The sequence below is a fragment of the Nycticebus coucang genome, chromosome 4 (assembly GCF_027406575.1).
Source record: "Nycticebus coucang isolate mNycCou1 chromosome 4, mNycCou1.pri, whole genome shotgun sequence".
Taxonomy (NCBI): Eukaryota; Metazoa; Chordata; class Mammalia; order Primates; family Lorisidae; genus Nycticebus; species Nycticebus coucang.
In genome coordinates, this window is record NC_069783.1 from 23,479,422 (window position 1) to 23,501,515 (window position 22,094).

The window sequence follows — 22,094 nt, forward strand, 5'->3', positions numbered from 1 at the left end:
TAGTTGCAGCTGTCATTGTTGTTTGGTGGGCCCGGGCTAGAATCTGCCAGCTCAGGTGTATGTGGCCGGCGCCTTAGCTGCTTGAGCCACAGGCACTGAGCCTCAGACAAATATTGTATACCCTGACTCCCTCTCTTTCCTCAAGGACAAGGAAATATAGAAGAGGATGGCAGAGCAGCAAGCCGTTCAGCAGAGGTCAGCCCAAAAGAGCCCTCAGGACCCCTTCCACCTCCCACAGGCCATCCTGCCTACAGACCCTGGCCCACAGCCACCCAGACCTGGGAGGTCTCACCAACCTGTTCATACCAGGAAGGTTACCCCAGAAGTAGCGGGCCCTGTGTGCAGCTGACACTTCTTTGGCATCAATCATCACAGGGTTGGACTGTAAAACAGGAGAGAGTTTAAGGATGAGCAAAGGAAGAATATTAAATGTTGCTAAGTAATGTTGCTGGTTTAGAGTCTTAAAGCCTTGAAGGCTCCTTACTGCTGTCTCAGGAATCAAGCACTGGGATAGCCTGAAGTCACCAGCAAAAGGCGGAATAGAACTCAGACACATTCCACATGCTCTCACTGAACATTCTAGACCAGCATGGTCCAACTTAACTTTCGCGATGGTGGGAATGTACTCTATCTGCTCCGTTCAGGGCTGTAGCCACAAGCCCACTAGCTACACGTGGCTATTTTGCACTTGAAATGAGGCCAGTGCAACTAAGGAACCGAAATTTTTAATGTTAATTTAAATAGCTACAAGTGGCCAATGGCTACCATACAGGATAGCACAGCTTTAGGCTACCCAGACGCCCTGAGAAAGCCAATTCCAGCATGTGAGGCTATGTTCAGTACACATCCTTATTATAAGCCAAAAGATGCTTCTTCCGATTTAAAGTCAGAACACTGGCTCGAGGTGTTACTCACCCTGAGACTCAGAAGCATGGGCTCAAGCTCCCAGGTGGCCCACCCCAAGAACGCCACTAGCAGCAGAAATGCTCTGTATGGCTCAAACCTGGCCTACAGATAAGCTGGGCCTCTCATTATAAGGATTAAAAACTCAGATGCCACAAAGCATCTATCATGGTGCCAGGTCCTTCTGGTCAGGGAACATTGACTTTGGCCATCTCAGAGGTCCCCCTGTAACACCGCATAGAATCCCCAACCCCGGGGCGGCACCTGTGGCTGAAGGAGTAGGGCGCCGGTCCCATATGCCGGAGGTGGCAGGTTCAAACCCAGCCCCGTCCAAAAAAAAAAGAAAATGTTAAGATGTGTCTATTTTGGGCGGTGCCTGTGGCTCAACGGGTAGGGCGCCGGTCCCATATGCCGGAGGTGGCGGGTTCAAGCCCAGCCCCGGCCAAAAAAAAAAAAAAGAATCCCCAACCCCAGACGTCTGGCATCCCATCTAATTCTGTGACAGGTCCTGCAAGCCCTGAGGGCCACACCTATGATACCATCTATTAGAGAGGGACCACCAGTGCTTTTTGAGCCGGGCCTCTGACACTGCTTCCTCCCTTTCTATTTGGGTAGCCCAGAGCTTCCCAAATAGGCCCTTGCGAAGCATAAGTCATCAGTCCCCAGCTCCACAATGCAGATGAGACAGGGATAAAGCAGCAGTCCAAGGCAGAAGCCATTAGTGAGCTGGTCAAACCAAGAAAGCTGGCTATACCTCGAGAAATCGCGAGATGTCCCTCTTGTCACTAACGCCCATGGCCACCACATTCTCAAAGAGCCAGAAGAAGGGGCGATCATCTCCCTCCTTGGGCCGCGCATCATGCAGGAGGCGGTAGAACTCAAAGAAGAGCCGGCCAGTGCCCTCTGAGAGGTCAGAAGAGAAAGCCATCAGCTGGGTTTGTCTAAGACAGGTGGTGTGGGGAGGGCAAGGGCAGACAGGGTCATTGGGAACAGCTGTCCCAGGGCAGAAGTATCCAAGGAGGAAGCCTAAGTGCAGAAGCACCAGCTCAGAAGGTGGAGACATGAGGGCAGCACCTACCATAGAGTCCCTTTCGGGCAGGGTTGACGATGGAGAGGTCATTGCAGGGACTGCCCCCAATCACCAGATCGAATGGGCCCCACTCCTGGATCTGAGAGGATAAAGGCAATGTAATGGGCCTGCTGTCCAGGGACAGAGGCAGAAAAAAGAGGAACTATCTGTGAATCTGGCAAAAAAGTCCTTGGCACAGAAGAGGAGATGTGGCTGCTCTGCTTACTTCCCCACTGTGCAGCCATGGGAAGTCAATGAGGCTGTCTGGGCTCAGCTTCCTAAACAAGTGAGGGACCAACATGGGTCACCTCTGAGGGCAGGAGGGAAACCAGAGGGCACCAGGCAGGAAATGCACCATTTGCTAGAAGGTGGTTTAGGCAGACGCTGAGTCTGAAGGTGCCCTGCACTCTGAGCAGATGTGGCAGTGTCTGGGCCATCTGAATGCCCTCCAGATGCCCTTCAGAATTCCAGAGGGCTTACCATTTCAGAGGTAGGCTCAGACACCTAGAAGAGCAGAGCCACACTGCCAGAACCCCCAGAAAAGGAGGTTAGTAAAGCTATTTGCTACAAGTTATCAGGAGAGGAACCGTCTAAGCCACGGCACTCTACCAAGTAGAAAGGGGGCTGAAAATAGCCCAGGGAGTAGCTGGAGCCCCAAAAGGCAAGTTCCAAATTCCCATTCTAAATTTGCCCTTTACCTTCTTAAAACAAGAAGAAAAAATGGAAGGAGAAAGAGAAGAGGGGGGTAAGGGACAATGAATGGAAGGGAGCAAAGAAATAAAGTGAAAGGGGGTAGGGGGATGCTCAGGAGCTGAGTGTGCAGGGAGGGAAGGCGGGGCTCCCACTGACATACATGCTTCTGTGTGACGCTGCGGACGTCCCCGACGTACATGATCTTCCCCTGGTGCCGCACCATGCCCACTGTGATGGAGTCCTCACACACCTCCGAAGCAATGTAGCGGTCCACCTGGATCCCCAAGTCCTTCAGCACCAGGAGCCCTGTGTTGGCCAGCAGAGAGCACTGTCACTCAGAACTATCTCCCCAGCACCCTGGTCTTAACAGGTGGCCACCAGAACACATGGGTCAGCTACAAGACCAAACCCTCCCCACAAAGCTGCCTTAGATCCTTTCTGGGTCAAATTGGAACATCACTAAGTACACTGAGGCTGTTTCAGGCCTGGCTGGGCCTAGCTGGGAGATGGTCAGAGGTGAGGCAGGCTGACCACAGGGTGGTGGCTTCAGGATCCATGGAGAACACAGCTGACTTTTTGGGTAGCTTTTTCTTTGTTGTTTCTACCACCTACACCAGGGGTCCTCAAACTGCGGCCTGCGGGCCACATGAGGCGGTGTGATGGTAATTGTTCCCATTTTGTTTTTTTACTTCAAAATAAGATATGTGCAGCGTGCATAGGAATTTGTTCATAGTGTTTTTTTTTTTTTAAACTATAGCCTGGCCCTCCAACGGTCGGAGGGACAGTGAATTGGCCCCCTGTTTAAAAAGTCTGAGGACGTGGGCAGCGCCTGTGGCTCAAGGACTAGGGCACCGGTCCCATATGCCAGAGGTGGCGGGTTCAAACCTAACCCTGGCCAAAAAAAAACAAAACAAAACAAACAAACAAACAAATAAAAAAAGGATGCCTGAGGACGCCTGATCTACATCTTGGTCCTTCCTCATCCCCTACTGCCTCACACTGCAATTCTACCCCATCCTTCAGGACTCAACCTAAATGACCTTGGACTTCGACTTCCCTCCCCTCCCCTTAAGTCCCCAACACTGTCTACCCCTTGCCACCTCATTAGAGCCATTTATATTCCTCACTCATGCCCTCTCTTGCATCACAAATGGTTCTCAAGACAGAGTAGGATGCCTCATGCACCATCTTTCCTCCTGAGCCAACTACCTGCACTGACTTCCTCACCACAATCCCTCCATCCATGCTTGCTGGATGACCCAAGAGCTTCAGGAGAAATTGTACAGTGGTGGCATTTCTACTGCTCCCATCAGATGTTCCCATCAAAGAGCGTTTACAGCCACTTGGGTTGTGACATAACATATTCTAGCCTGGGAAACGAAAACTGTAAATGAATTTCTCTAGGTTTATAGAACATCAGCCTTAAGCTTAGAATAGAAGACAAACATCTGGCCTCTAAAGCCATCCCCACCCCCAGCCTTTGCCTAAGGCTTCCCCCTCCCCATCAGATAAAGGCACAAGTTCTCAGGAGAGTTAGTCCTTTCTTACAAATTGAAATTTCTGGCAACAAGAGCTACATCAAAAAAAAAAAAAAAAAGGAAGAAGAAAAAAAGGGAATCCCATGCAGCGTTTAAATACAAAATATATAGTTCTGTATTTCTTGACGTGAAAAAGTAGTCATAATAAGTGACAACGCAAGTAACAGAGCAAACGGTATGCATTTACCATTCTCTTTATCTATCTGTACGTGTATGATTGTATAAATACATGCACAGAAAAATCTAAAAGGACAAATATCAAAGTATTAATAAAAGATTAACAGATAATTTTAAAAAGGCTCCTTTTTATAACATCTGTGTGTAAGTAAAACACAACAGAACTGTGTACATTTGTGCGCTGGTCACAAAGTCCGAGTCTGTCCTTTGAGGTAGAACCTCCTTCATTAAGGAGGTGCACAGCCAACAGGACGGTATTTTACTTTTTATTTATGGCCAAGTCCCGTGTCTATGGACTGCATACTTTTTCATTTAACATAAATGTTTTCTCTTTAGGGTAATATTTTAACAGCTGTGACGTTAACAATCATTTTGTTTCACGAGAACATGGTCCCCCATCCTAGGACTAGAGGACCAGCACCTCTCTTGGGTCTGTGCCACTCACCTGTAGCAATTCCGTCAAAGAGAGATAGCACCCGGATGGGCTTCCTCTTCTCAGCTGGGACAGGTGGGTAAACCTTTGGAGGGTCCTAAGCAGAGAGGATGACAGGTCGAGTAAATGCCCGGTAGTGATCGACAGCCCCCTCCACCCCAGCCAGGGCTGGCCCTCCAGCCAGCCTCCTCGGACCTGCGCAAACCACCACCAAGTCTCAGCAAAAAGAGCTCAAGACCTCGCCCTAAGCCCAGCACTCACAAACTCCTGGTCGTGGTTATTGGCGAAGAACATCTGGAGCCTAGAGGGCCAGTCGTCCCGCCGCCGGAGCAGCCCATAGGTACCCTTGTGCCCACACATGTAGCAATTCCAGGGGTCTTCCTTAATGGCCGCCTGGGCAGCCCCCGGCCCCACCAAGAGGTCCACACACTCCACGCAAAAGCACCTGGAAGGAAGCCCAGTGAGCAGAGGGATCCCCAGCCCTGACCCAAGAATGCCATGGCGTGCCACCCGGAACAGAAGCGCCCAGACCAGAGCACAGCTGGGGGACGGCAGGCAGGTCCTGGCTGGGGAGGAGGGCCAGCTCTGGTCCGGCAGCGCCTCACCTACAGCAGTTGTTGTTCCCGCACATGAGCACCTCGCGCCCCCCACAGCAGATGGTGCAGTAGGACTGGTAGCCGTCGTCGTCGTACTGGTACGCACACTCCAGGAAGCAGTTCTAGGGAGCAGCGCACGGGGTCAGAAACTACCAGGGCAGCCAGCGTGAAGGCGGGCCTCAAACCTGGCTTGGAACCTTGACTCAGCCCTGGAGATAAGATCCCACCACCCACCCAGTCTAGTCAGGCCGGAACCACAGATCTGGGAGCGGGGAGACCATGTGTCATCCCCACATGCAGTGGACAGAACCAAAGAGGGGTCTGAGAGCCAGGGGAAAAGAGGAAGCTCAACACCACCTTCTTCCTTCCTGGAGGCCTGAGGCTTTTCTCCTGGGGCTCCCAAGGGCATGGTGACCCTGCTACCACTCTGCCTGCCCTGCCCAGCTATTCAGCTCCTACCCCCGTCGCATTAGTGACACTGTCAACCCTGCCCACATCTGGGGACTAGAATGGGGCAGTCCGCATTTTAGGAAGGAAAAGAATTTTTCAGAGGAGAAACATAAAAGCAACTTAAAAGCTTGAAGGCCAAGGGCCCGTGTTATCAAGACCCTCTGCTTCCAGAGTAAGCCTTGAAGTCTCACGCCAGGTGTCTTCCCCCTACACGCCCACAAAAACAGGAAGCGCAGTCAGCCAAGGGACCAAGGGCTGCCCTCAGCTATACCTCTCGGGTGGGTGTGCCCCTACCTTGCAGTTTTGGCACATTCCTCCAACGAAGAGAGGGTGTTCCAAGGTGACATTGAGGCTTCCACAAGAAATGCAGATGTCTGGAGAACAGAGGGAATGAAGTGAGCACCACCCCAACCCAGGACAAGCTATGGAAAAGGGGTGTGCTAGAGCAGCCAGAAAAGAAGGCAGAAAGTGAGGGAGAGACTGCACTATGCAAAAGGGAGGCATGATGTCCCCAGCCGCAGCAAGGCCACCATTCATGAGAGGGGACAGAAACCCACTCGTGAGAAGTGGGCGCTGGCTGGGGCACTTTGAGGTATTTCCCAGATAGTCTTCAAGTCCTGGTCCTTGCCCCCAATCCTGGTCCCAGGCCCTGAACCAGATAAACCACCACCAGGCCAAAGAGACAGAGGTGGGAGGAGGGCAAATAAGGAAAGAGAGGCCATAAGGCCATCTTCCATCAAAGTCCGAATCAAATCTGAGGGTCACCATTGTCTGATGCACTGGGGTGTTTCAAACCCTAAAGACCAGCCCGTACCATCGACAGGAAAGCAAAGCCACAGCACCAGGAAGATGGTGTGTGAAGCAGGCTGGGGGTGCTGGGACTTGCAGGATGCCCCCCTTCCCACTAACACCACAGGGCTCTTCCTAAACACGCGCTACTCCAGGCTGGCCCCAAGCTGGGAGAGCCAGGACACCTGGTGACACGCACCTTCGATGTTCCGGCACTTCTGCCGCACCTCATACACCAGCCGCTCTGCAGAGGGGAGGGAAGCCGGCATCAGAGGAGGCCGTGGGCCACACCTGCTCCTCAGAATGCTGGCCTCCCGGTGCCACTCCTTCCAGAAACAGGCCAACTACCTCTTGTGCGTTCATCAATAATCTCCTTGACCTTGGGCTTCTCTGTTGTGCTCTTCCGGGGCTTTTTGGCTGGTGGGGGTGGCGCGTAGGCAGCTGTCTCAGGTTCAACCCACATGTCTGTGTAAACTTCTTTATAGGGATTCTTTTCCTCTGGATCAGGAAAGCAAGTGAAAAGCTCACAGTTACAGGGTAACAGGGAACCCCAGTCTTCTCCTTTCCCCTTCTCTACCTATAGTGGGGTACAGCTAGGTTCCCAAGCTATTCCTACCTCCTCCCAGGTTCCAGAGAGACAATGGAGAGATTACTCTGGAGCCCCAGAGCAGCACTGCCTGACCTTGACCTGGAGGCAAAGGGGACCCTGGCCATTCCCACTGGGCTTCTTCATAAGGCCCTTGGTAGCTCCCACTAAGCATAGCTTTCCTAGCCCTGGTGTGGGTCCCCCTGGTGGGCAAGAACCCCAGAAGGCTGGGCTGGGCACCTGTATTTACCTTCTGGTGGCTCCAGGCCCTTGGGACCAGAGGGCTGGAACCCCCCGAGGGCCCATTCAATCATTTGCTTGTTTTGCACCTCCACAGCCTTGGCAGTGTCACTCTCGTCACTGTCATGACACGCTGGGAACAGTTTCCCTGAGCGGCTGCTGGCCACCTGGAGGGCAACATGTGAGGGCAGGGGGTTGTGTGTCAAGAAAGGCTGGAAGGCAGGGAAGTCGGACCTGAATTTACTAGGAGGTGGGTGGGAGGAGGAGTGCAGAGGGGGTGAACGAGGTGGGGAAGCTGGGGTGAGGAGGCGGCTCTGCCTGGGGCCTAACCACCATGCTACAGCTTCCAGGCTCTGCAGAGGGACACTCACCTGCAGGACTTCGTAGATGGCTTTGCGGTACATGGGCTGCTTGTTGTAGGTGGCCTGGTGGAATGCACTGCAGAACGAACTCAGTGGCATCAGCTTCTCCACGCACACCTGGAGGGGCGAACACGGCCCCTGGTTTGCTGCTTCCCGTGCTGGAGCACCCACTGCATGCCTTGCAAGTGTCAGGCGGTGGGAGCACTGAGAGTCAGTCTTGGCCAGTAAGGGGGCTAGGTGCACTGACAAATAATTATCTGATGCAAAAGAGTTGTCAGATCAAGAGTGGGGGTGGACCTGAACGCAGGTGGGAAAGGGATTCTAGCAAAAAGTTCCTGAAGGCTAACCCTAGGCAGGCAGCCCAGCTCTGGGAGCCAGGTGCAACTTAATTATCTCTGCGGCTTCTTCCACTCACCACACGCAGAGTGGGGGTGAGAGGAGCCTACTCCCACCACCCTAGTTCCAGATTCCCCCCAGCCAAGACCAAAGGCCCTGGGACCCAGACCTTATCCTCCCCCAGGCTACTGCTAAACCCCATGACTCACCACTGAGAACTTGCCGTCTCCGAACCACATGACCCAGCGGGTGCCTTCAGCTGCTCGACTCCGACCCGTCATCCACCAAGACACAATGCGGCCTGGCCACCAGGAGAAGCCCCGCAGTTTCCCCCACACCAGCTCCCCAATGCCAAAGCCCCGGCCGTCCTGGAGCCCCAAGGAGCAGAAATCATTACACGGTGGTCATGAGGCCCTGCCACCCTGATCCCCCCGTGGCAACCCAGCCCTGGGCATCTGGGGGCAGGCCAGCCAGGAGGGAGCTCCATCTGGACGAAGCAGGACAGAGCAAAACCAGGGGGGGTGGAGAGGCCTGGGGTCAGGTGGAGAGAGCGAGCGGCCAGTGAGAGATGGAGAGAGCAGGATGGGAGGGGCTGGCAGTGCGAAGGCCCCAGTTAAGAGCCGCACAGGCTGGTGAGAAGCAAGCCGCTCACCTCGTACTCTGGTTCGTCATCGGCTGCTTTGGTGGTGTTCTTGTCCCCTGCATCAGCCCCCACGGGTTCAGGCGTGGTGGCCACAGTGGGGGAGGCAGGGTCGGTGGGCTGCTGCACAGCGGGAGGGCTAGCCTCCTCCACCTTCTGAGACTCCCCAGCCCCCTGGTTCTCTTCCACAGCGTTCATTACTGCAATTACCTTGGCTTTCTTCTCAGCCTGGGGAAATAAGGAACAAGAAGTCACCCCAACCCATCCAAGAATTAGCAGGGCCACCTGACTGACACTCAAGGGGCTCCTCTCAACCTGTCTGTGGAGGCCTGAGACAGCAATGGAAAGAAAAGGGCTGGACACAAGAGTTCTTCCTCAATGTGCCAACTGACTTACCATGGAAAATGGCAAGGCAGGAAGTCGGGAGATGAACTCAAAAATCACTGGATTCCAGCCTTCTTTTCTGCCTCTTTCCTCCCCAGTCTTCCTCAACTTCATCAGCCTAGCAGTTAGTTCCACACCCTTGCATGTGGAAAGGCTAATTCTATTCAACTATCAATCAGGCCCCCTTGTCAGGCACAGATATTGGCTCCATCCTCTGTCTTACATTCTCAACCAAGAAATGGTATTGTTCCTCTTTTCCTCCACAGTTACTCTGGGCAATCTATTGCTTCTATTCCTGGTTTCCAGACCACAATTCTAGTTTTGTGATGTCTATTCATGATCAAATCACTGCTCTGGGTTTAAAAAGCACATTTCCCCTAGCACGTGCTCAAATATCACAGAAAATTTCCTAAGCGCCTACCTGTTCCCACACTCAAAGACCATTCTGGAGTTCTGGCAGATTACACCCAATGTACACTGCTACCAGATTCTACCCCTTGTATGTGCACCTTTCAGATCCATAAATACAGTTACTTCCTCAATTAGTTATTGAGCACCTACTACCGACCAGGCACTCTGCCATCCCACCAACAAATAAGTAATCCAAACCCCAGTTATTCTCCCACTGAACGGCCTCCATCCTTTCACCATGCCACACTCATCTTTCAGGCTAGGATCCACGCGCCCATTCCTTCTCCAACCCTGCTCCAGGATCCCTACAAAGGAGAATGAAATCCTTGATACTTAGCTATGAGAACCATTTACCCTGTACCACATGTAGGAAACAGCATTCTAACTTCAAGGCTCTGCACCCATTTCCACCACACCGGACTCAAAGGGGGGAGGGGGGAGGAAATCCCATATTCTACCTGCCTTTCAACATGAAGCTTTCCCCAAGAGACCAGAGCTATAAACGCAAACCTGTCCCCAAGATTAAAAGAGTATCAGATGGGCAGCAACCGTAGCTCAGTAGGTAGGGTGCCAGCCACATACCCCCAGGCTGGCAGGTTCGAACCTGGCCACCCAGTTGGGCCAGCTAAAACAACAATGACAACTGCAACCAAAAAATAGCTGGGCATTGTGGTGGGCGCCTGTAGTGCCAGCTACTTGGGAGCCTGAGACAAGAGAATCACTTAAGCCCAAGAGTTTGAGGTTGCTGTGAGCTTGTGATGCCACGGCACTCTGTCTCAAAAAAAAAAAAAAAAAAAGAGTATCAGAAAGGAGCGTAAGGAAGAGCTCTCATTGAGAAGTCAGAGCTCTGCATTGCTTGCAACTAACTAGTTAGTAGCTGATTTTGCAGCAGTCCCTTCCTGTTGGAGTTGCTCCAACCTAGGAAGGCATTTGGACTGAAGGATTTCTGTTCACTTTCTCAGACCTCTTTAATCTGAGTCATATAGGTATCAAGGATTCCAAGGACTCTCCCAGAGCCCATCAACGGACAACACTCCCCAATCCAAGGAGTCCCAAGTTAACCTTTGTCTTAAGCTCAGTGGTCTGGTGTACTGTCTTGTGGATTCATTTTATTTCATTCAATCTTTAAGTCTTTGACTCCCAGCTATAGACCAAATCTGTTTCTTATGACGATTCCTATAACACTGAGGACGTTAGTCCTGCTTCTTTCTCTGACTCAACACATTCTAAAATAGGATAAGGTATCCTTTGCCTCTAGCCCACAAACAGCTGGGAAAATGAGCTCATGGATGATGGGGGCGAATGTGCGCAGAGTAATTGCTCAGCCCTCCCTAGTACACACTCACCTGGTCGAGACTTTGCCCTCCTCTCACTACCTTCAATTAGCCATCACCTCCTCCCCCACAAGAGGTGTGCTGGAGTCTATGGGGCAAGGGATCTCTTCTCCAGGGTGCTATCTCCTCTTCTGGGATCCTCAGCCCCACTAGTCACACTCTCAGACAAGCTCTCATCTAGCTTGCTAGCTCTCTGCCATGCCTTCCCAAACTTCAGGCATGGACAGCTGACCCAGGTTAGGGTGCTGCTTCAGATGACCCAAAGGCCCTGCTCCCAGGTGTGATGGGGCCCTAGACCAGTACAAGGTGTGCAGGTGGCAGAGGGCAAGAAGGGGATAGGACCTGCCACCACTTCCACAGCAAGTGGCAGCAGGTGGGCGCAGGCTCCTCCCCAGGTCTAGAAGAGAGTCGTGCCTGACACCACCATCACTCCTCCACAGCCCCTTTGTCTCTCTTCTCAACCCCTCCACAGAGAGTTCCTGAACATTCTTCTTCCCCCACAACTTCCCCCAGCCTGTCAGATGCTGCTGCTGATAACTATTCAGCATCCCCAACCCACTTGGTGCAGAACACGCACCCAGCATGGTTTGGGCTGGCAGAGGAGGAAGGGGCCTCCACCAGTACCAGGGCCGTAGGGGTGGGGAAAGGAGGAAGGAGGTGGGTTAGCAGCAGGAGGCCAGAGGAAAGGGGAAGAAGGGGCAGCGGGTGGGGGAGGTGCTCATTAGAATAGTCTGCCCAGGGCAGTTCGGGAAAGCATCCTCCTTTCCTCTTCTCTACTGCCCTCCTGCCCAGGCAAACAATAGGAGAAAGAGGGTTTGCGCAGAGCTCTCCCATTTGAGCTGATGGCTCCTCACCCCTAGAGGGATCAAGAGATTGGGCAAGATCCAAGAGGGGCACTACACCATTCTTCGGAAGCCACCTGGCCAGAGTCTGTCCAGCTTGGGAAAGCGACTGGTAACTCCCCTGCCTACTGCTGCCTGTGCTCCAGCAGTTCCATCTCCTCAGGCAACTGTCCCGCCTCCACCTCCCCCTGCAACTCAGCACTTCCCATTCCGAAGGTCAGAGGTCTGAGCGCCACCACCCCCAAACCCACGCAGCCTCCTTTGGGTGTCACAGGCCAGCATCAAACTGGCCCCCACACTCCCATGTCAGGGTCACCCTGCTCCTTTGCATCCTCAACCCCTTCTTCTTGGCTGCCTGCTGGGTGGCTTCCAGGAACTTGCAGGAAAGGAAGCTGTCCCTACCAAGAGGCTGCAAGCTGGCAAGGCCCTGAGGGCAGTATGGTCCTCCAGCCAGGGATACAGGTCAGCTCGGAAATGGCAGGCACCCATCTGCATGCAGCTCAGCTCAAGTTGCTTGCAAACCAACTCCTGGCCCACCAAACCCGCTCAGCCAGCGCCTGCAGTTACCACTGCCCAGGCTCCCAGCCGGCTCTCCTCCTGTCCCTGGGAACACTAGGTGCCACTTGAGCTGGTGAGGAGTGGGGCCTTGGGGCCCCTGAGTAAGGAGTAGGTGGGCCAGCACTAAGTCAGCATCTGCAGCACTCAGGCCAGGCAAGGGACACCGCAGCTCCTGGGCCGGGGAGGCATACTTGACTCTTTTCAAACTGAGGGCTGCGGAGATCCTCCCCCCCGGCCCTACAGCCTCCCCGCCCCCAGTCTCCGTCCAGGAACCTACCCATAAGGCCAGGTGCAGCCCCTCTGCGGTCCAGCTCAGGTGTGAGCCCCGGCCCTGAAGCTCTGTAAGTAGCTGCCCGTCTGGGGGGAGGGGAAGGGGGAGATGGGGCTGGGGGCGGAGGGGGCCAGAGAGAGGGGAGGGGGACTGTGGGGGGGAGGGAGGGAACATTTTCTTTGTCTAGAACTCCAGGTCACGTGGGCCCCGCTGGAGTGCCTGGTTGGCTGCGGGCGGGCCGGGGGAGGGGGCCGGCGCTCCGACGCTGGCGGTGAGCCAGCCCCTCTCCTCGGGTCCGAGGGGCGCGGGGGCCGGGGGCGCGGCCGGCCTCCGCCCGTTCCCAGGGCCCGCCCCGGCCGGGCAGCAGGGAGCGCCCCGCCTCGCGGGACGGGCCTGCCCCGCCCCCTCTCCCCCAACTCTGGAAGAGATTAGCGCAGAGCCGGGGGGCGAGGCCCAGACCTGCGGGGAGCCGCAGGGGACTAGGGGACTGAGGGCCGGAGGGAGGGAGAGAAGAGGCCGCGCTCGGCTTGGAGCCCTAAGGGAACGCGGAGTCCGGGCGAAGGGAAAGCGCACATTTCCGACGATCTGGGACAGCCGGGAGAAAGTTGTTAAAAGTGAGTTTCTTAGAACTAAAGGGAAAAAAAAAAAGCTTACAGATAAGAGGGCTGGGCCCAGGAAGTTGGAGGAAAACTCAGAGAATACAAACTGAGCCTGACAGAGAGCATCGCACAGAAACTGGGAGCGCTCAGGACAAGAGCTCTTGTGGGGGGTGGGTGTCCCGCCTCCACACTACAGGTGGATAGAGGGTGCCTTAAAAAGTGTGGCTTAGCAATTCAGGCTCTCAAAGCCTCTTCCTGGTTAAGTCCTCAAGGACCCTACTACATCACTCTTGAGTCTTCCAAGGACTTCTCATTTTCCACTGTGGGGTGGGGGGACGGACAGAGCCAGGGCGCTTCTTCTAAAGTACTGCAATTCCTTCATTCCCAGGCAGGAACATCTGCAGATCAAGAGGGCTTTACTCTCTTCCTGGAGCCTCCAGCTGCAGCGTCACCTACCCTCAAGGCCAACAGCAATCCCCACTCATGGTCCCCTTCATTAGGTTGGTTGTAACATCAGATTAAGAAACAGATCCTGTTGACCCTGGTCTCAAAGGAGTTGAAGATACCACTGGACTTGGAGAGATATGAAAGGATCACTGGAAGACAAACATATGTAAAGATAACTATACCACAGATAGCAAAGGGAGTGGGCCAGGATGACTTGGAAGACAACAAAAATAGGTGGTATGAAGGATAATGAAAGATAAAAGAGGTTAGAGGTGAGTTGGAGGTGAGCAGAGACTGGGCAGAGGATGAATGGCAATCTGGAATGACATGGGTGGGATAAGTAACAGCTGCCAGGCTGGGAAAGGAGAGACCCCTCACCCACCTGCAACATCTCAGTACACTAAAGCTAACAGGCATAGAAAGCTGGATAAGGACAAGACTTCAGGGATGTCAACAGATACAACCTGTAGCGGTCAAAAATAAGTGCAAGTTTTTTGGCAAGCCTGAGATGATTGGGTGTTTTAGAAAGATGAGACTGGTTTCAGTTTGCCAGATGAATTAGAAGAGTAGAGGAACTGAAGGAAAATGCTCCCAGCAGCAGAGGGCTGTTTGGCTTGTCAGAAGATATGGACTGGAGTTCTGATTCTACCACCATGGCTTTGAATAACCCACTTAACCCCAAGAAGTCTGTTTTCTCATCTGCAAAATAGGAATGATTTCAGCCCTCACAGGCCCTGGAATACCACCATCTCCTAAGGACAATGAGATACCTCTCTAGGTGCCTGGCTCCCAGGCATAGTCAATTGGGACATACCACCTGGAACAGTGCTGGTATAATGAGGTCAAGAGATGCCAGGCTGGGCAAGTGACTAATGCCTATAATCCTAGTGCTGTGGGAGGCTGAGGCAGGTAGATTGCCCTGTGCTCACAGGTTTGAGACCAGCCTGAGCCAGAGCGAGACCCCATCTCTAAAAATAGCCAGGCATTGTGGCAGGTGCCTGTAGTCCCAACTACTCAGGAGGCTGAGGCAAGAGAATCACTTGAGCCCAAGATTTTAAGGTTGCTGTGAGCTATGATGTCACAGCACTCTACCAAGGGCAACAAAGTGAGATAGTCTTTTAAAAAAAGATGCCATGGTGAAGATGGCCTACTATCCCTCTTGGGGCCATCAGAGCAAGCAAACCCTGAGGAACAAGGCCTCTAAATCAGCCTTCTACTTATAAAACTTGGTAGTACTGAGACCCAGAATCCACATAGCTAGAAAAAAAAGAGCCAACCATAAAAACAGAGGCCTTCTGCTCCAACCCATCTTTCTATCCAAGTAAGGTACCCACTCCTTGAAGCAGGGATGAGAAGCTCTGAGTTATGACCCCTGCCTGCTCCCAGCCTTTAAGGAATGTAACAGGACTTGCTTAGCTGCTTCTCACTGATCCCTCCTCAACATCCAGGCCTGGTGAAGGGGCAACCTGAGACCTCATTCCAAGGCCTCCTCTCAAAAGGAAGCTTCAGATTCTGGCTTGGCAGCTCCTTTCAGACACTCTGGCTCATTTGTGACATCTCCTTTTCCATTACAACATGGCTGAACACCTCAGACTCTACTCTCTGTGGTCTTGGGACTTCTTCAGACTGTAACTATGCCAGGACCCCAGGTGTCACAATTGGCTAGAACCGTTCACTTTCTCTTGGCCTACACAGAAACCAGCCCCTCCCCTTCAAGCTGTCAAACTTCCTTATTCTCATCCTTTAAAGTCAAATCTTACCTCTTCCACACAACTTCCCAACATAAACAAAATTAAGCCTGGTCTCAAAGGAGTCCCCCCACTAACCTAGGGCATCTTCCCTCTCCTGTAACTATGAAACATTACCCTTTTATAGACTATGAGTCATTTAAACAGAAGTGTGTCTTTGAAAGGGGACAGTCACAACTCCAAGAGAGACCTCAAGATCTAGGACAAAGGGGATTTTAGTAAAGGGGTAAAGGAAAAAAAACGGGAGCTTTCAAGGATCCTCAGGTCCCACATGCCCTTGACCTTCCCAAGTAACCCTCTGCATAGTTACTAGGATAGGTCTTTTTACTGAGATAAAGATAGCCAACCTCAAATAGCAGTGCCATGTAAAATAAGCCATGTTCTTGGAATTGTAATAAAAGTATGTTGAAAGGAGGAACTCCTGGATGAAAGGAAGATATAGTGGATGTCAAGAGCCTAAAAGTGGTGCTGGAGAGGAAGTATCCAGCGTGGTCCAGCAGAGAGGGTGACCTGAGAGAGAGGGTATAGTTCCTGTTTGGCAGGCAGACAAGAGTGATCCAATAGGCTGCCAAAGCCTGATGAAAATACCTCTTAAGGACACCCAACTCTTCTCGGCCTTGAGCCTGTATTCATCAAGCAAACTTCTAATTTTAATTACATTTTCCAATGACTCTGATACCAGTAAGTTGCCAGAAAACGGCAGGATAAGTATTATGATCTGTGTGGCAAGGACATGTCCTGTTATAAATTGGTAAATATAACATTCTGGTGTGCACAGCTCTCCTGGGTCTTTGAAGATCACAATCCCAAGTGTGTTAATTTGAATTTCCAGCCTCATAGAAGTAGATGAGACATGAAGCCAGGATAACTCCACCAAAGAGCAGAAACACTAGGGGGTCCAGGTGGGAAGAGCCTCTCCTGCCTGACTGGTCTTAACTCAGAGTTCAGCATTCTGTGGCATGTTTGTCATAAAATTCTGTCCTAGCAGGATGAGGGCAGGTTATGCTGCTGTCATCCATCAGGTGGACATGTGCCACCTGAATGTTTACTCAAAATCAGAGAAGCCAGGGCCTCTATCTAGTCATCTGCGAAGCAACCAGATGACATAACTGCATATTTTCTGCCACACACCTATTTTCACCAGCCCCAAGACCAGGGAAATCTTATCCAGACAAAAAGCCATGATATGAGGACGAGTGTCTGTTTTCAACCTGTCCTGCCTACAGCTCAAAAGCCTCAGTGCTGAGCAGTCAACACCCTACACGACATTCAAGGCCCCCACGTATCTGAAGGTCTCCATGTAATGTCATGAAGCCCACTGCCCACCCACTTGGTATTCCTCACATTGTTCCTTCTTGGAATGCCTGTCCCCTTCGACCTCTCCCAGCCAAAATCCTTCTATGCAGTCCATCAATTACCTCCACCAAGAAAGTTTTTCTAGCCCCGGGCTGTCCAATAAGGTAGCTACTAGCTGCACGTGGCTATTTAAATGAAATACAAATGGAAACTCAGTTCCTCAGTCACACCAGCCACATACCAGTGTCCAAGAGCCATATGTTCCTGGAGGCTTTTGTATTAGATGGCACAGATTTCCATCATTGCAGAAAGTGCTTTAGGACAGTGCCACTCTGGCCCTTGACCTGTACCTTGCCCCACTGAGCTTTATCTTTCCCTGCCTCCCCCCCCACACTCCCATAGCACTTTGGTATCCTCTCTTAGAACCCGCCAGTCTTTGCTTTGCCTTGTATGAAGGTAAGAGTGTAACTCATCTCTCTTCTCCATGGATTAAAAATTCCTAGAGGGCAGAGACTGGATCTTTTATTCAGCTTCATATGGAAGCAATGTGGGCCGGAGCACCTCACACAGAATAGAGGATTAAAACGGTGTTTCCTCAACTGAATGCAACACTGTCTCAGAAGCCTCACCCCTAATCCACTGCCAAGTTCCAAATTGGAGGACAGATCCTTTCCATGGCAGAAATCCTAATAATTGCTAAGAGGTCCCAGTCTAGGGCTCCCCCAAAAAGGCCAGGAATCTTTGTTTTCCTATTCCTCTACAATCCATATGGAGGTTGCAAGCAAATGACCAGGACTAGGTTGCTGGCAGTGAAGCTAAAAATAGCCACAGAGCCAACAGCATGGAGTTAGCAGGACTTGTTGCTAAGGAGACCAGTCATAGAGCAACTAAGCAGGAAGAAGGTGGCAGATGTGTACCCAGAGAGCAGAGGCCATGTTGGGAGGACTCTAAGTTGACAGGGGTCCAAGGCTCCCACCTAGTGATGGGCTTCTGCCTACTAGCAGCTCCTGACTAATGCTCTACACAGGGCAAATGTTCCCCCATCCCTCAGTAACCCATCTCCATGGAAACCACCAGGACTGGGGTGAAGTACCAGCCCCTAGAAGGGAGGCCTCTGCCTGGAGCTGGTTGTTATGGCAACATCCCCCCTTCCTGTCATTCTCTCTCTCCTGGCTTCTCGTCAGGGGGAAAGATGGGAGCCTAGTCTTGGCTTAGCCAGCTTGACCAGGCAGCAAGCATCTGCTTTCTGACAAGATCAACCTGCAAGGGCTCTCCAGAAGCTCCTAAGAACCCAGAAGGGCCGGGCAATCCCCAGACAGGGCAAAGCTTCCTTTTCTTTCCACGAGGGCCCTACAGATCATCTTGAAAGGAGAATCCTAAACTTACTTGAGCTTAATTGCATCAGTATCACCCAAGGAAGATTTTAGAAATACAGATGCTTGGGCTCTACCCATATAGATCAGCAGGCTTAGGGTGGGGCCCAGGAATCTATTAAAACCCCTCTAGGTAATTCAGATACTAACCAGGTGTAGAAACCACTGATGTCCTGGCTGTTAGTTAAAATGAGAAAACTGAGGCCTCAAGGGGACTAAGCCCACCTGAAGGGTCAGCACCATTAACTGAAGAGGAAGTGGTCTGGATAGAGGAGAGGCAGGAAGAGACGGAGGTCAGCCCCCTCTCACACACACATCCCCACCTCTGTTGTCTTTCCCTCCTGTTCCCCTTTTCCAGCCAAATCAGCTGTTGTCTGATACTGGATTGTGATTTAAAGCTAAAGCTCTTGACAGGCTGCCCTCTGTGGCAGAATGCAGAAGGTGGGAGGCTAGGAGTCTGGTTCCCAGAGGGTATAGAATGGTGGCAGCCCAGGCAGATGATTCGCACTGAAAGGGAAATCCATCCTCCTCCTGAAGAAAAGCAGAAAGGTTACCATGGCAACTGCAGTGTGCTGGACTTGCTGGGCGCTACACCATCACCCTAAACCTGGGCCCTGCAGCAGAACCTCCTCCCTCAGTCTGGGGAGAGGAGTGGCATTTGGGCAAATGCTATGGGTCTAGTTTCAGGACCTGGAAAGAAGCTGTGTTTGCCTAAAGCACCGGAGCACCTGCAGGAGGTAGGCTAGTGGAAGCCATGGGCCTCTATGCTCCTGTGACAGCCTAATTGTGCACCCACCACACATGAAACCACAGCCCTCATTCGAGGCAGCATGCAATTAGATGGTAGATTATATGGCAGAGATGCTTTCTACATGTGCCGAAGGAAATCCGAGGATGCTGGTTTTGGTAGAGGCAGGAAGACTCAAGGAAAAATGGAACAGGGTAAACTAAGAATGGGCACAACCTCCCAGGTATTTCAGACACGAATGGCCAGATTTTGGAGGGCATCTGCAATTGCGTTAGCTTCCTGGCAGATGAGAACAAGAATGGAAAACACAAGCACAGCCTCATGACTATCTATTAGGGAGGCAGAGCACGAGGAGACTGTCGTGTAACACTCACATTAGACAAATTCTAATGAATATTGAACTTCTGATCAAGAGAGCAAAATGCTGGAAAGCCTCTTCTCACTTACCCTTGACCTCTCTCTCAAGCAGCCCTGGCTCCGCCTGACTCCCCCATTCTCTCCCTGGGAGCCCTCTACTTCCCGATGATGTACTACGCTGGGGAGTCCCAACTTGGCAGACCTGCTGCGAGGCTGCTGTGCTGCCTTCTTCCCCAGTGCGCCCACCTACCTTCTCTATCCCGACAGTTTCTCCATAGGCCTGGCTCATCCTTCCTGGTCACTTTCATCCCCTAACCGAGAACTGCAAGGTCTGCACAGGGCCACCTTCCAGTGAGTCTGGGGGCCAGAAAGGGGGCAGGAGTGGAGGGTGGCAGATCTCACTGGCCCCTTCCCAGGAAATCCAGCCAGCAGGGTTGTGGTGGGTGCTGCTGTCAAATCTTGAGCTGAGCAGGGCATTACAGCTGCTAGCAAGACCTTAAAGAACTTCCTAGCTTCTTTCCATCCTGGTTTCCTAACCAGCCTAATGGCACCACAGATACCTGCTAAATATTACAGGTAAGATCAAAGGAAGTCAGGAGGGACAAGCGAGAGGTAGAAGGAACCTCACTCAGGACAAGTTTGCTTTAGGACTGTTGTCACTTTGCTTTAGAAACTAGAGAAGTGTTAATTTTATACTAAGGTGGGTGTGGGCAAAAGGAACCTGGTAAACCTTAAACAGCCTGACCTGTTTCCCCCCATCCCCAGGGGTCAAAGGGAGGGGCCTAAGGCACTAGCATTCAGATTCAGGCAGGCAGAGCAGCTCAAGTTTCAGGATCCAAAGAGAAGATCCAGGGGGAGCCCAGTGGACCCGCATAGTGGTGACTACAGCTGGGAACAGCGGGAACCCTGTCATCTCCATCCCAAAGGAAAAGTTAAATTCCTGTGCCAAGGCCTTTCCGGTCCCCTCCCCCCTACACACACCCTGTTTGGGGTGTTCCCTAGGTCTGTCAGCTTTAGAACCCACACTTCTTCCTCAGCTCCTTGTTGAGCAGCTAACTGGGCTGTGGGTCAGAATCACTGGGAGAGCTTTGGAAACTACTAAATTCCTGCAGAGATTAATCCAGCTGAGCAGCGGGGGTTTATAAAAAACAAACAAAACTCCCAGGTGACCCTAATGTGCAGTAACCGCCCTCCACCCCATGGGTGATACAATAAATGCCTTTATCAATGCATCTGTTTGGAATCTCTTCTGTGCTGTAATCATTTGAAGCTTGTTGATTCTCAAACTTTAGTAAGCCCCAGAATGATCTGGGGTGTTGGCTAGAAAATCAGATTTAGAGGCACCAACCACCCCAGAGATTCTGCTTCAGGAGGTTCACAGCAGGGCCCAGGGATATGAGAGTTTAATGCACAGCTAGGGCAGTTCTGGTAGGGGAATACAAAACCCCACATTTTAAGAAACACTGAATTCAAATAGTATTCTTGGTATGTATAAAATACATTTGACTCAGTTTTTAGTTTCAGACAGCACTTAGAGGCAAATAATATTTATGCTGCCTACCATTGGCTAAAGAGGAATAAGGGAAGAGTCAGATGGCATCTGTGAAGAGCTGCCATGGAGGAAGGGTCAGTAAGGAACGTGGTGAAACTCACGTGAACTGTGAGCTGCCATGAGAGGGAGTGCCAACTGAGAGGTGAAGGGGGAGGGGTGGCCTCGGGGGACCTGGAGGTTGAAAAGGGCTCCACAGATTGGGGGGCGGGGGCTCAGTAGGCCCCTAATTAGTTCAAGAAATCCTTACAGATGCTGACCTGGTGGCCATCTGTTCCCAGAAGTCCCATGTCCCTGTGCCTGTTATCCTGATCCTCTCCACTTGGGGCTGCTGACTGTGCTCTGGGCTCTTTTCTTCCTGTCTGTTGCCTGTGAACCCCTCGCCAGGCTGAGGCCAGACCTACCTTTTGAGCTGCCCACTAAACCACTCCCCAACCTGCCGGCTTCTCAAAAACAGCTTGTCTAAAACCTTTCTTAAGAAAATACCCTCATGGGGGGTGGCGCCTGTGGCTCAGTCAGTAAGGCGCCGGCCCCATATACCGAGAGTGGTGGGTTCAAATCCAGCCCCAGCCGAACTGCAACAAAAAAAAAAGCCGGGCGTTGTGGCGGGCACCTGTAGTCCCAGCTACTCGGGAGGCTTGAGGCAAGAGAATCGCTTAAGCCCAGGAGTTGGAGGTTGCTGTGAGCTGTGTGATGCCACAGCACTCTACTGAGGGCCATAAAGTGAGACTCTGTCTCTACAAAAAAAAAAGAAAAGAAAATACCCTCATGACCTTGGGGTAGGCAGAAATTCTTAGAGATTACACACTAATAAAGGGCAAAAAATGAACACATTGTACCTTATTAAAATTAGAAACTTCTACGCCAGGTGCAGTGTTTCACGCCTATGGTCCCAGCTACTCAGGAGGCTGAGCCAGGAGGATCACTTAAGCCCAGGAGTTTGACCATGGCACTCTAGCCTAGGCAACAGAGTGAGACTTTGTCTCAAATAAAAATTAAAACCTTCCACTTATTAAAATACAGCCTTAAGAAAATGAAAAGTTCATCTTCACCTTCTTGCCCCAAACCTGCTCTTCCTCCAGGACTCCCCATCTCAGATAATGATACCCCCCCAGTGCCAGGCAGGTTTCTCCCTTCCCTCTAACCAGGACCAGTTCTAGCCACTCTTTCAAGTCTGCCTTGGCCTCTTAGTCAAGGCCAAATGTAATGCCCTCCTACCTGGTCCTGTTTCTAAATATCCCCTCTGGGCACCCTGACAATACTACCAGGGTTATCTTCCTAAAATTCACATTCAACCTCTCACATCCCTGCTCCCCACTGCAGAATGAGGCCTAAATTTCTCACTGTGGCTGGAAGGACTTCGAT

At 51.9% G+C, this 22,094-nt stretch overlaps 1 protein-coding gene across 7 annotated transcripts in view; it reads right to left on the reverse strand.

Annotated features, from left to right (window-relative positions):
* The window catches only part of DNMT3A (DNA methyltransferase 3 alpha), a 100,733-nt gene that overhangs the window by 5,879 nt on the left and 72,760 nt on the right, over positions 1-22,094 (reverse strand). For 5 of the 7 annotated variants that reach the window (XM_053589460.1, XM_053589463.1, XM_053589461.1 and 2 more), the window contains 14 exons: positions 8,825-9,040; positions 8,382-8,540; positions 7,846-7,953; positions 7,485-7,641; positions 6,997-7,146; positions 6,848-6,892; positions 6,154-6,233; positions 5,419-5,531; positions 5,075-5,258; positions 4,826-4,910; positions 2,826-2,971; positions 1,982-2,072; positions 1,658-1,806; positions 297-382 (listed from right to left, as the gene is read on the reverse strand). In XM_053589460.1, the coding sequence (XP_053445435.1) occupies positions 297-382; positions 1,658-1,806; positions 1,982-2,072; positions 2,826-2,971; positions 4,826-4,910; positions 5,075-5,258; positions 5,419-5,531; positions 6,154-6,233; positions 6,848-6,892; positions 6,997-7,146; positions 7,485-7,641; positions 7,846-7,953; positions 8,382-8,540; positions 8,825-9,040 (1,769 nt within the window). Of the gene's footprint in view, positions 1-296; positions 383-1,657; positions 1,807-1,981; positions 2,073-2,825; positions 2,972-4,825; positions 4,911-5,074; positions 5,259-5,418; positions 5,532-6,153; positions 6,234-6,847; positions 6,893-6,996; positions 7,147-7,484; positions 7,642-7,845; positions 7,954-8,381; positions 8,541-8,824; positions 9,041-9,805; positions 9,913-12,618; positions 12,735-22,094 lie in introns of those variants that run through there. The other 2 variants (XM_053589464.1, XM_053589467.1) reach the window with 2 other exon arrangements.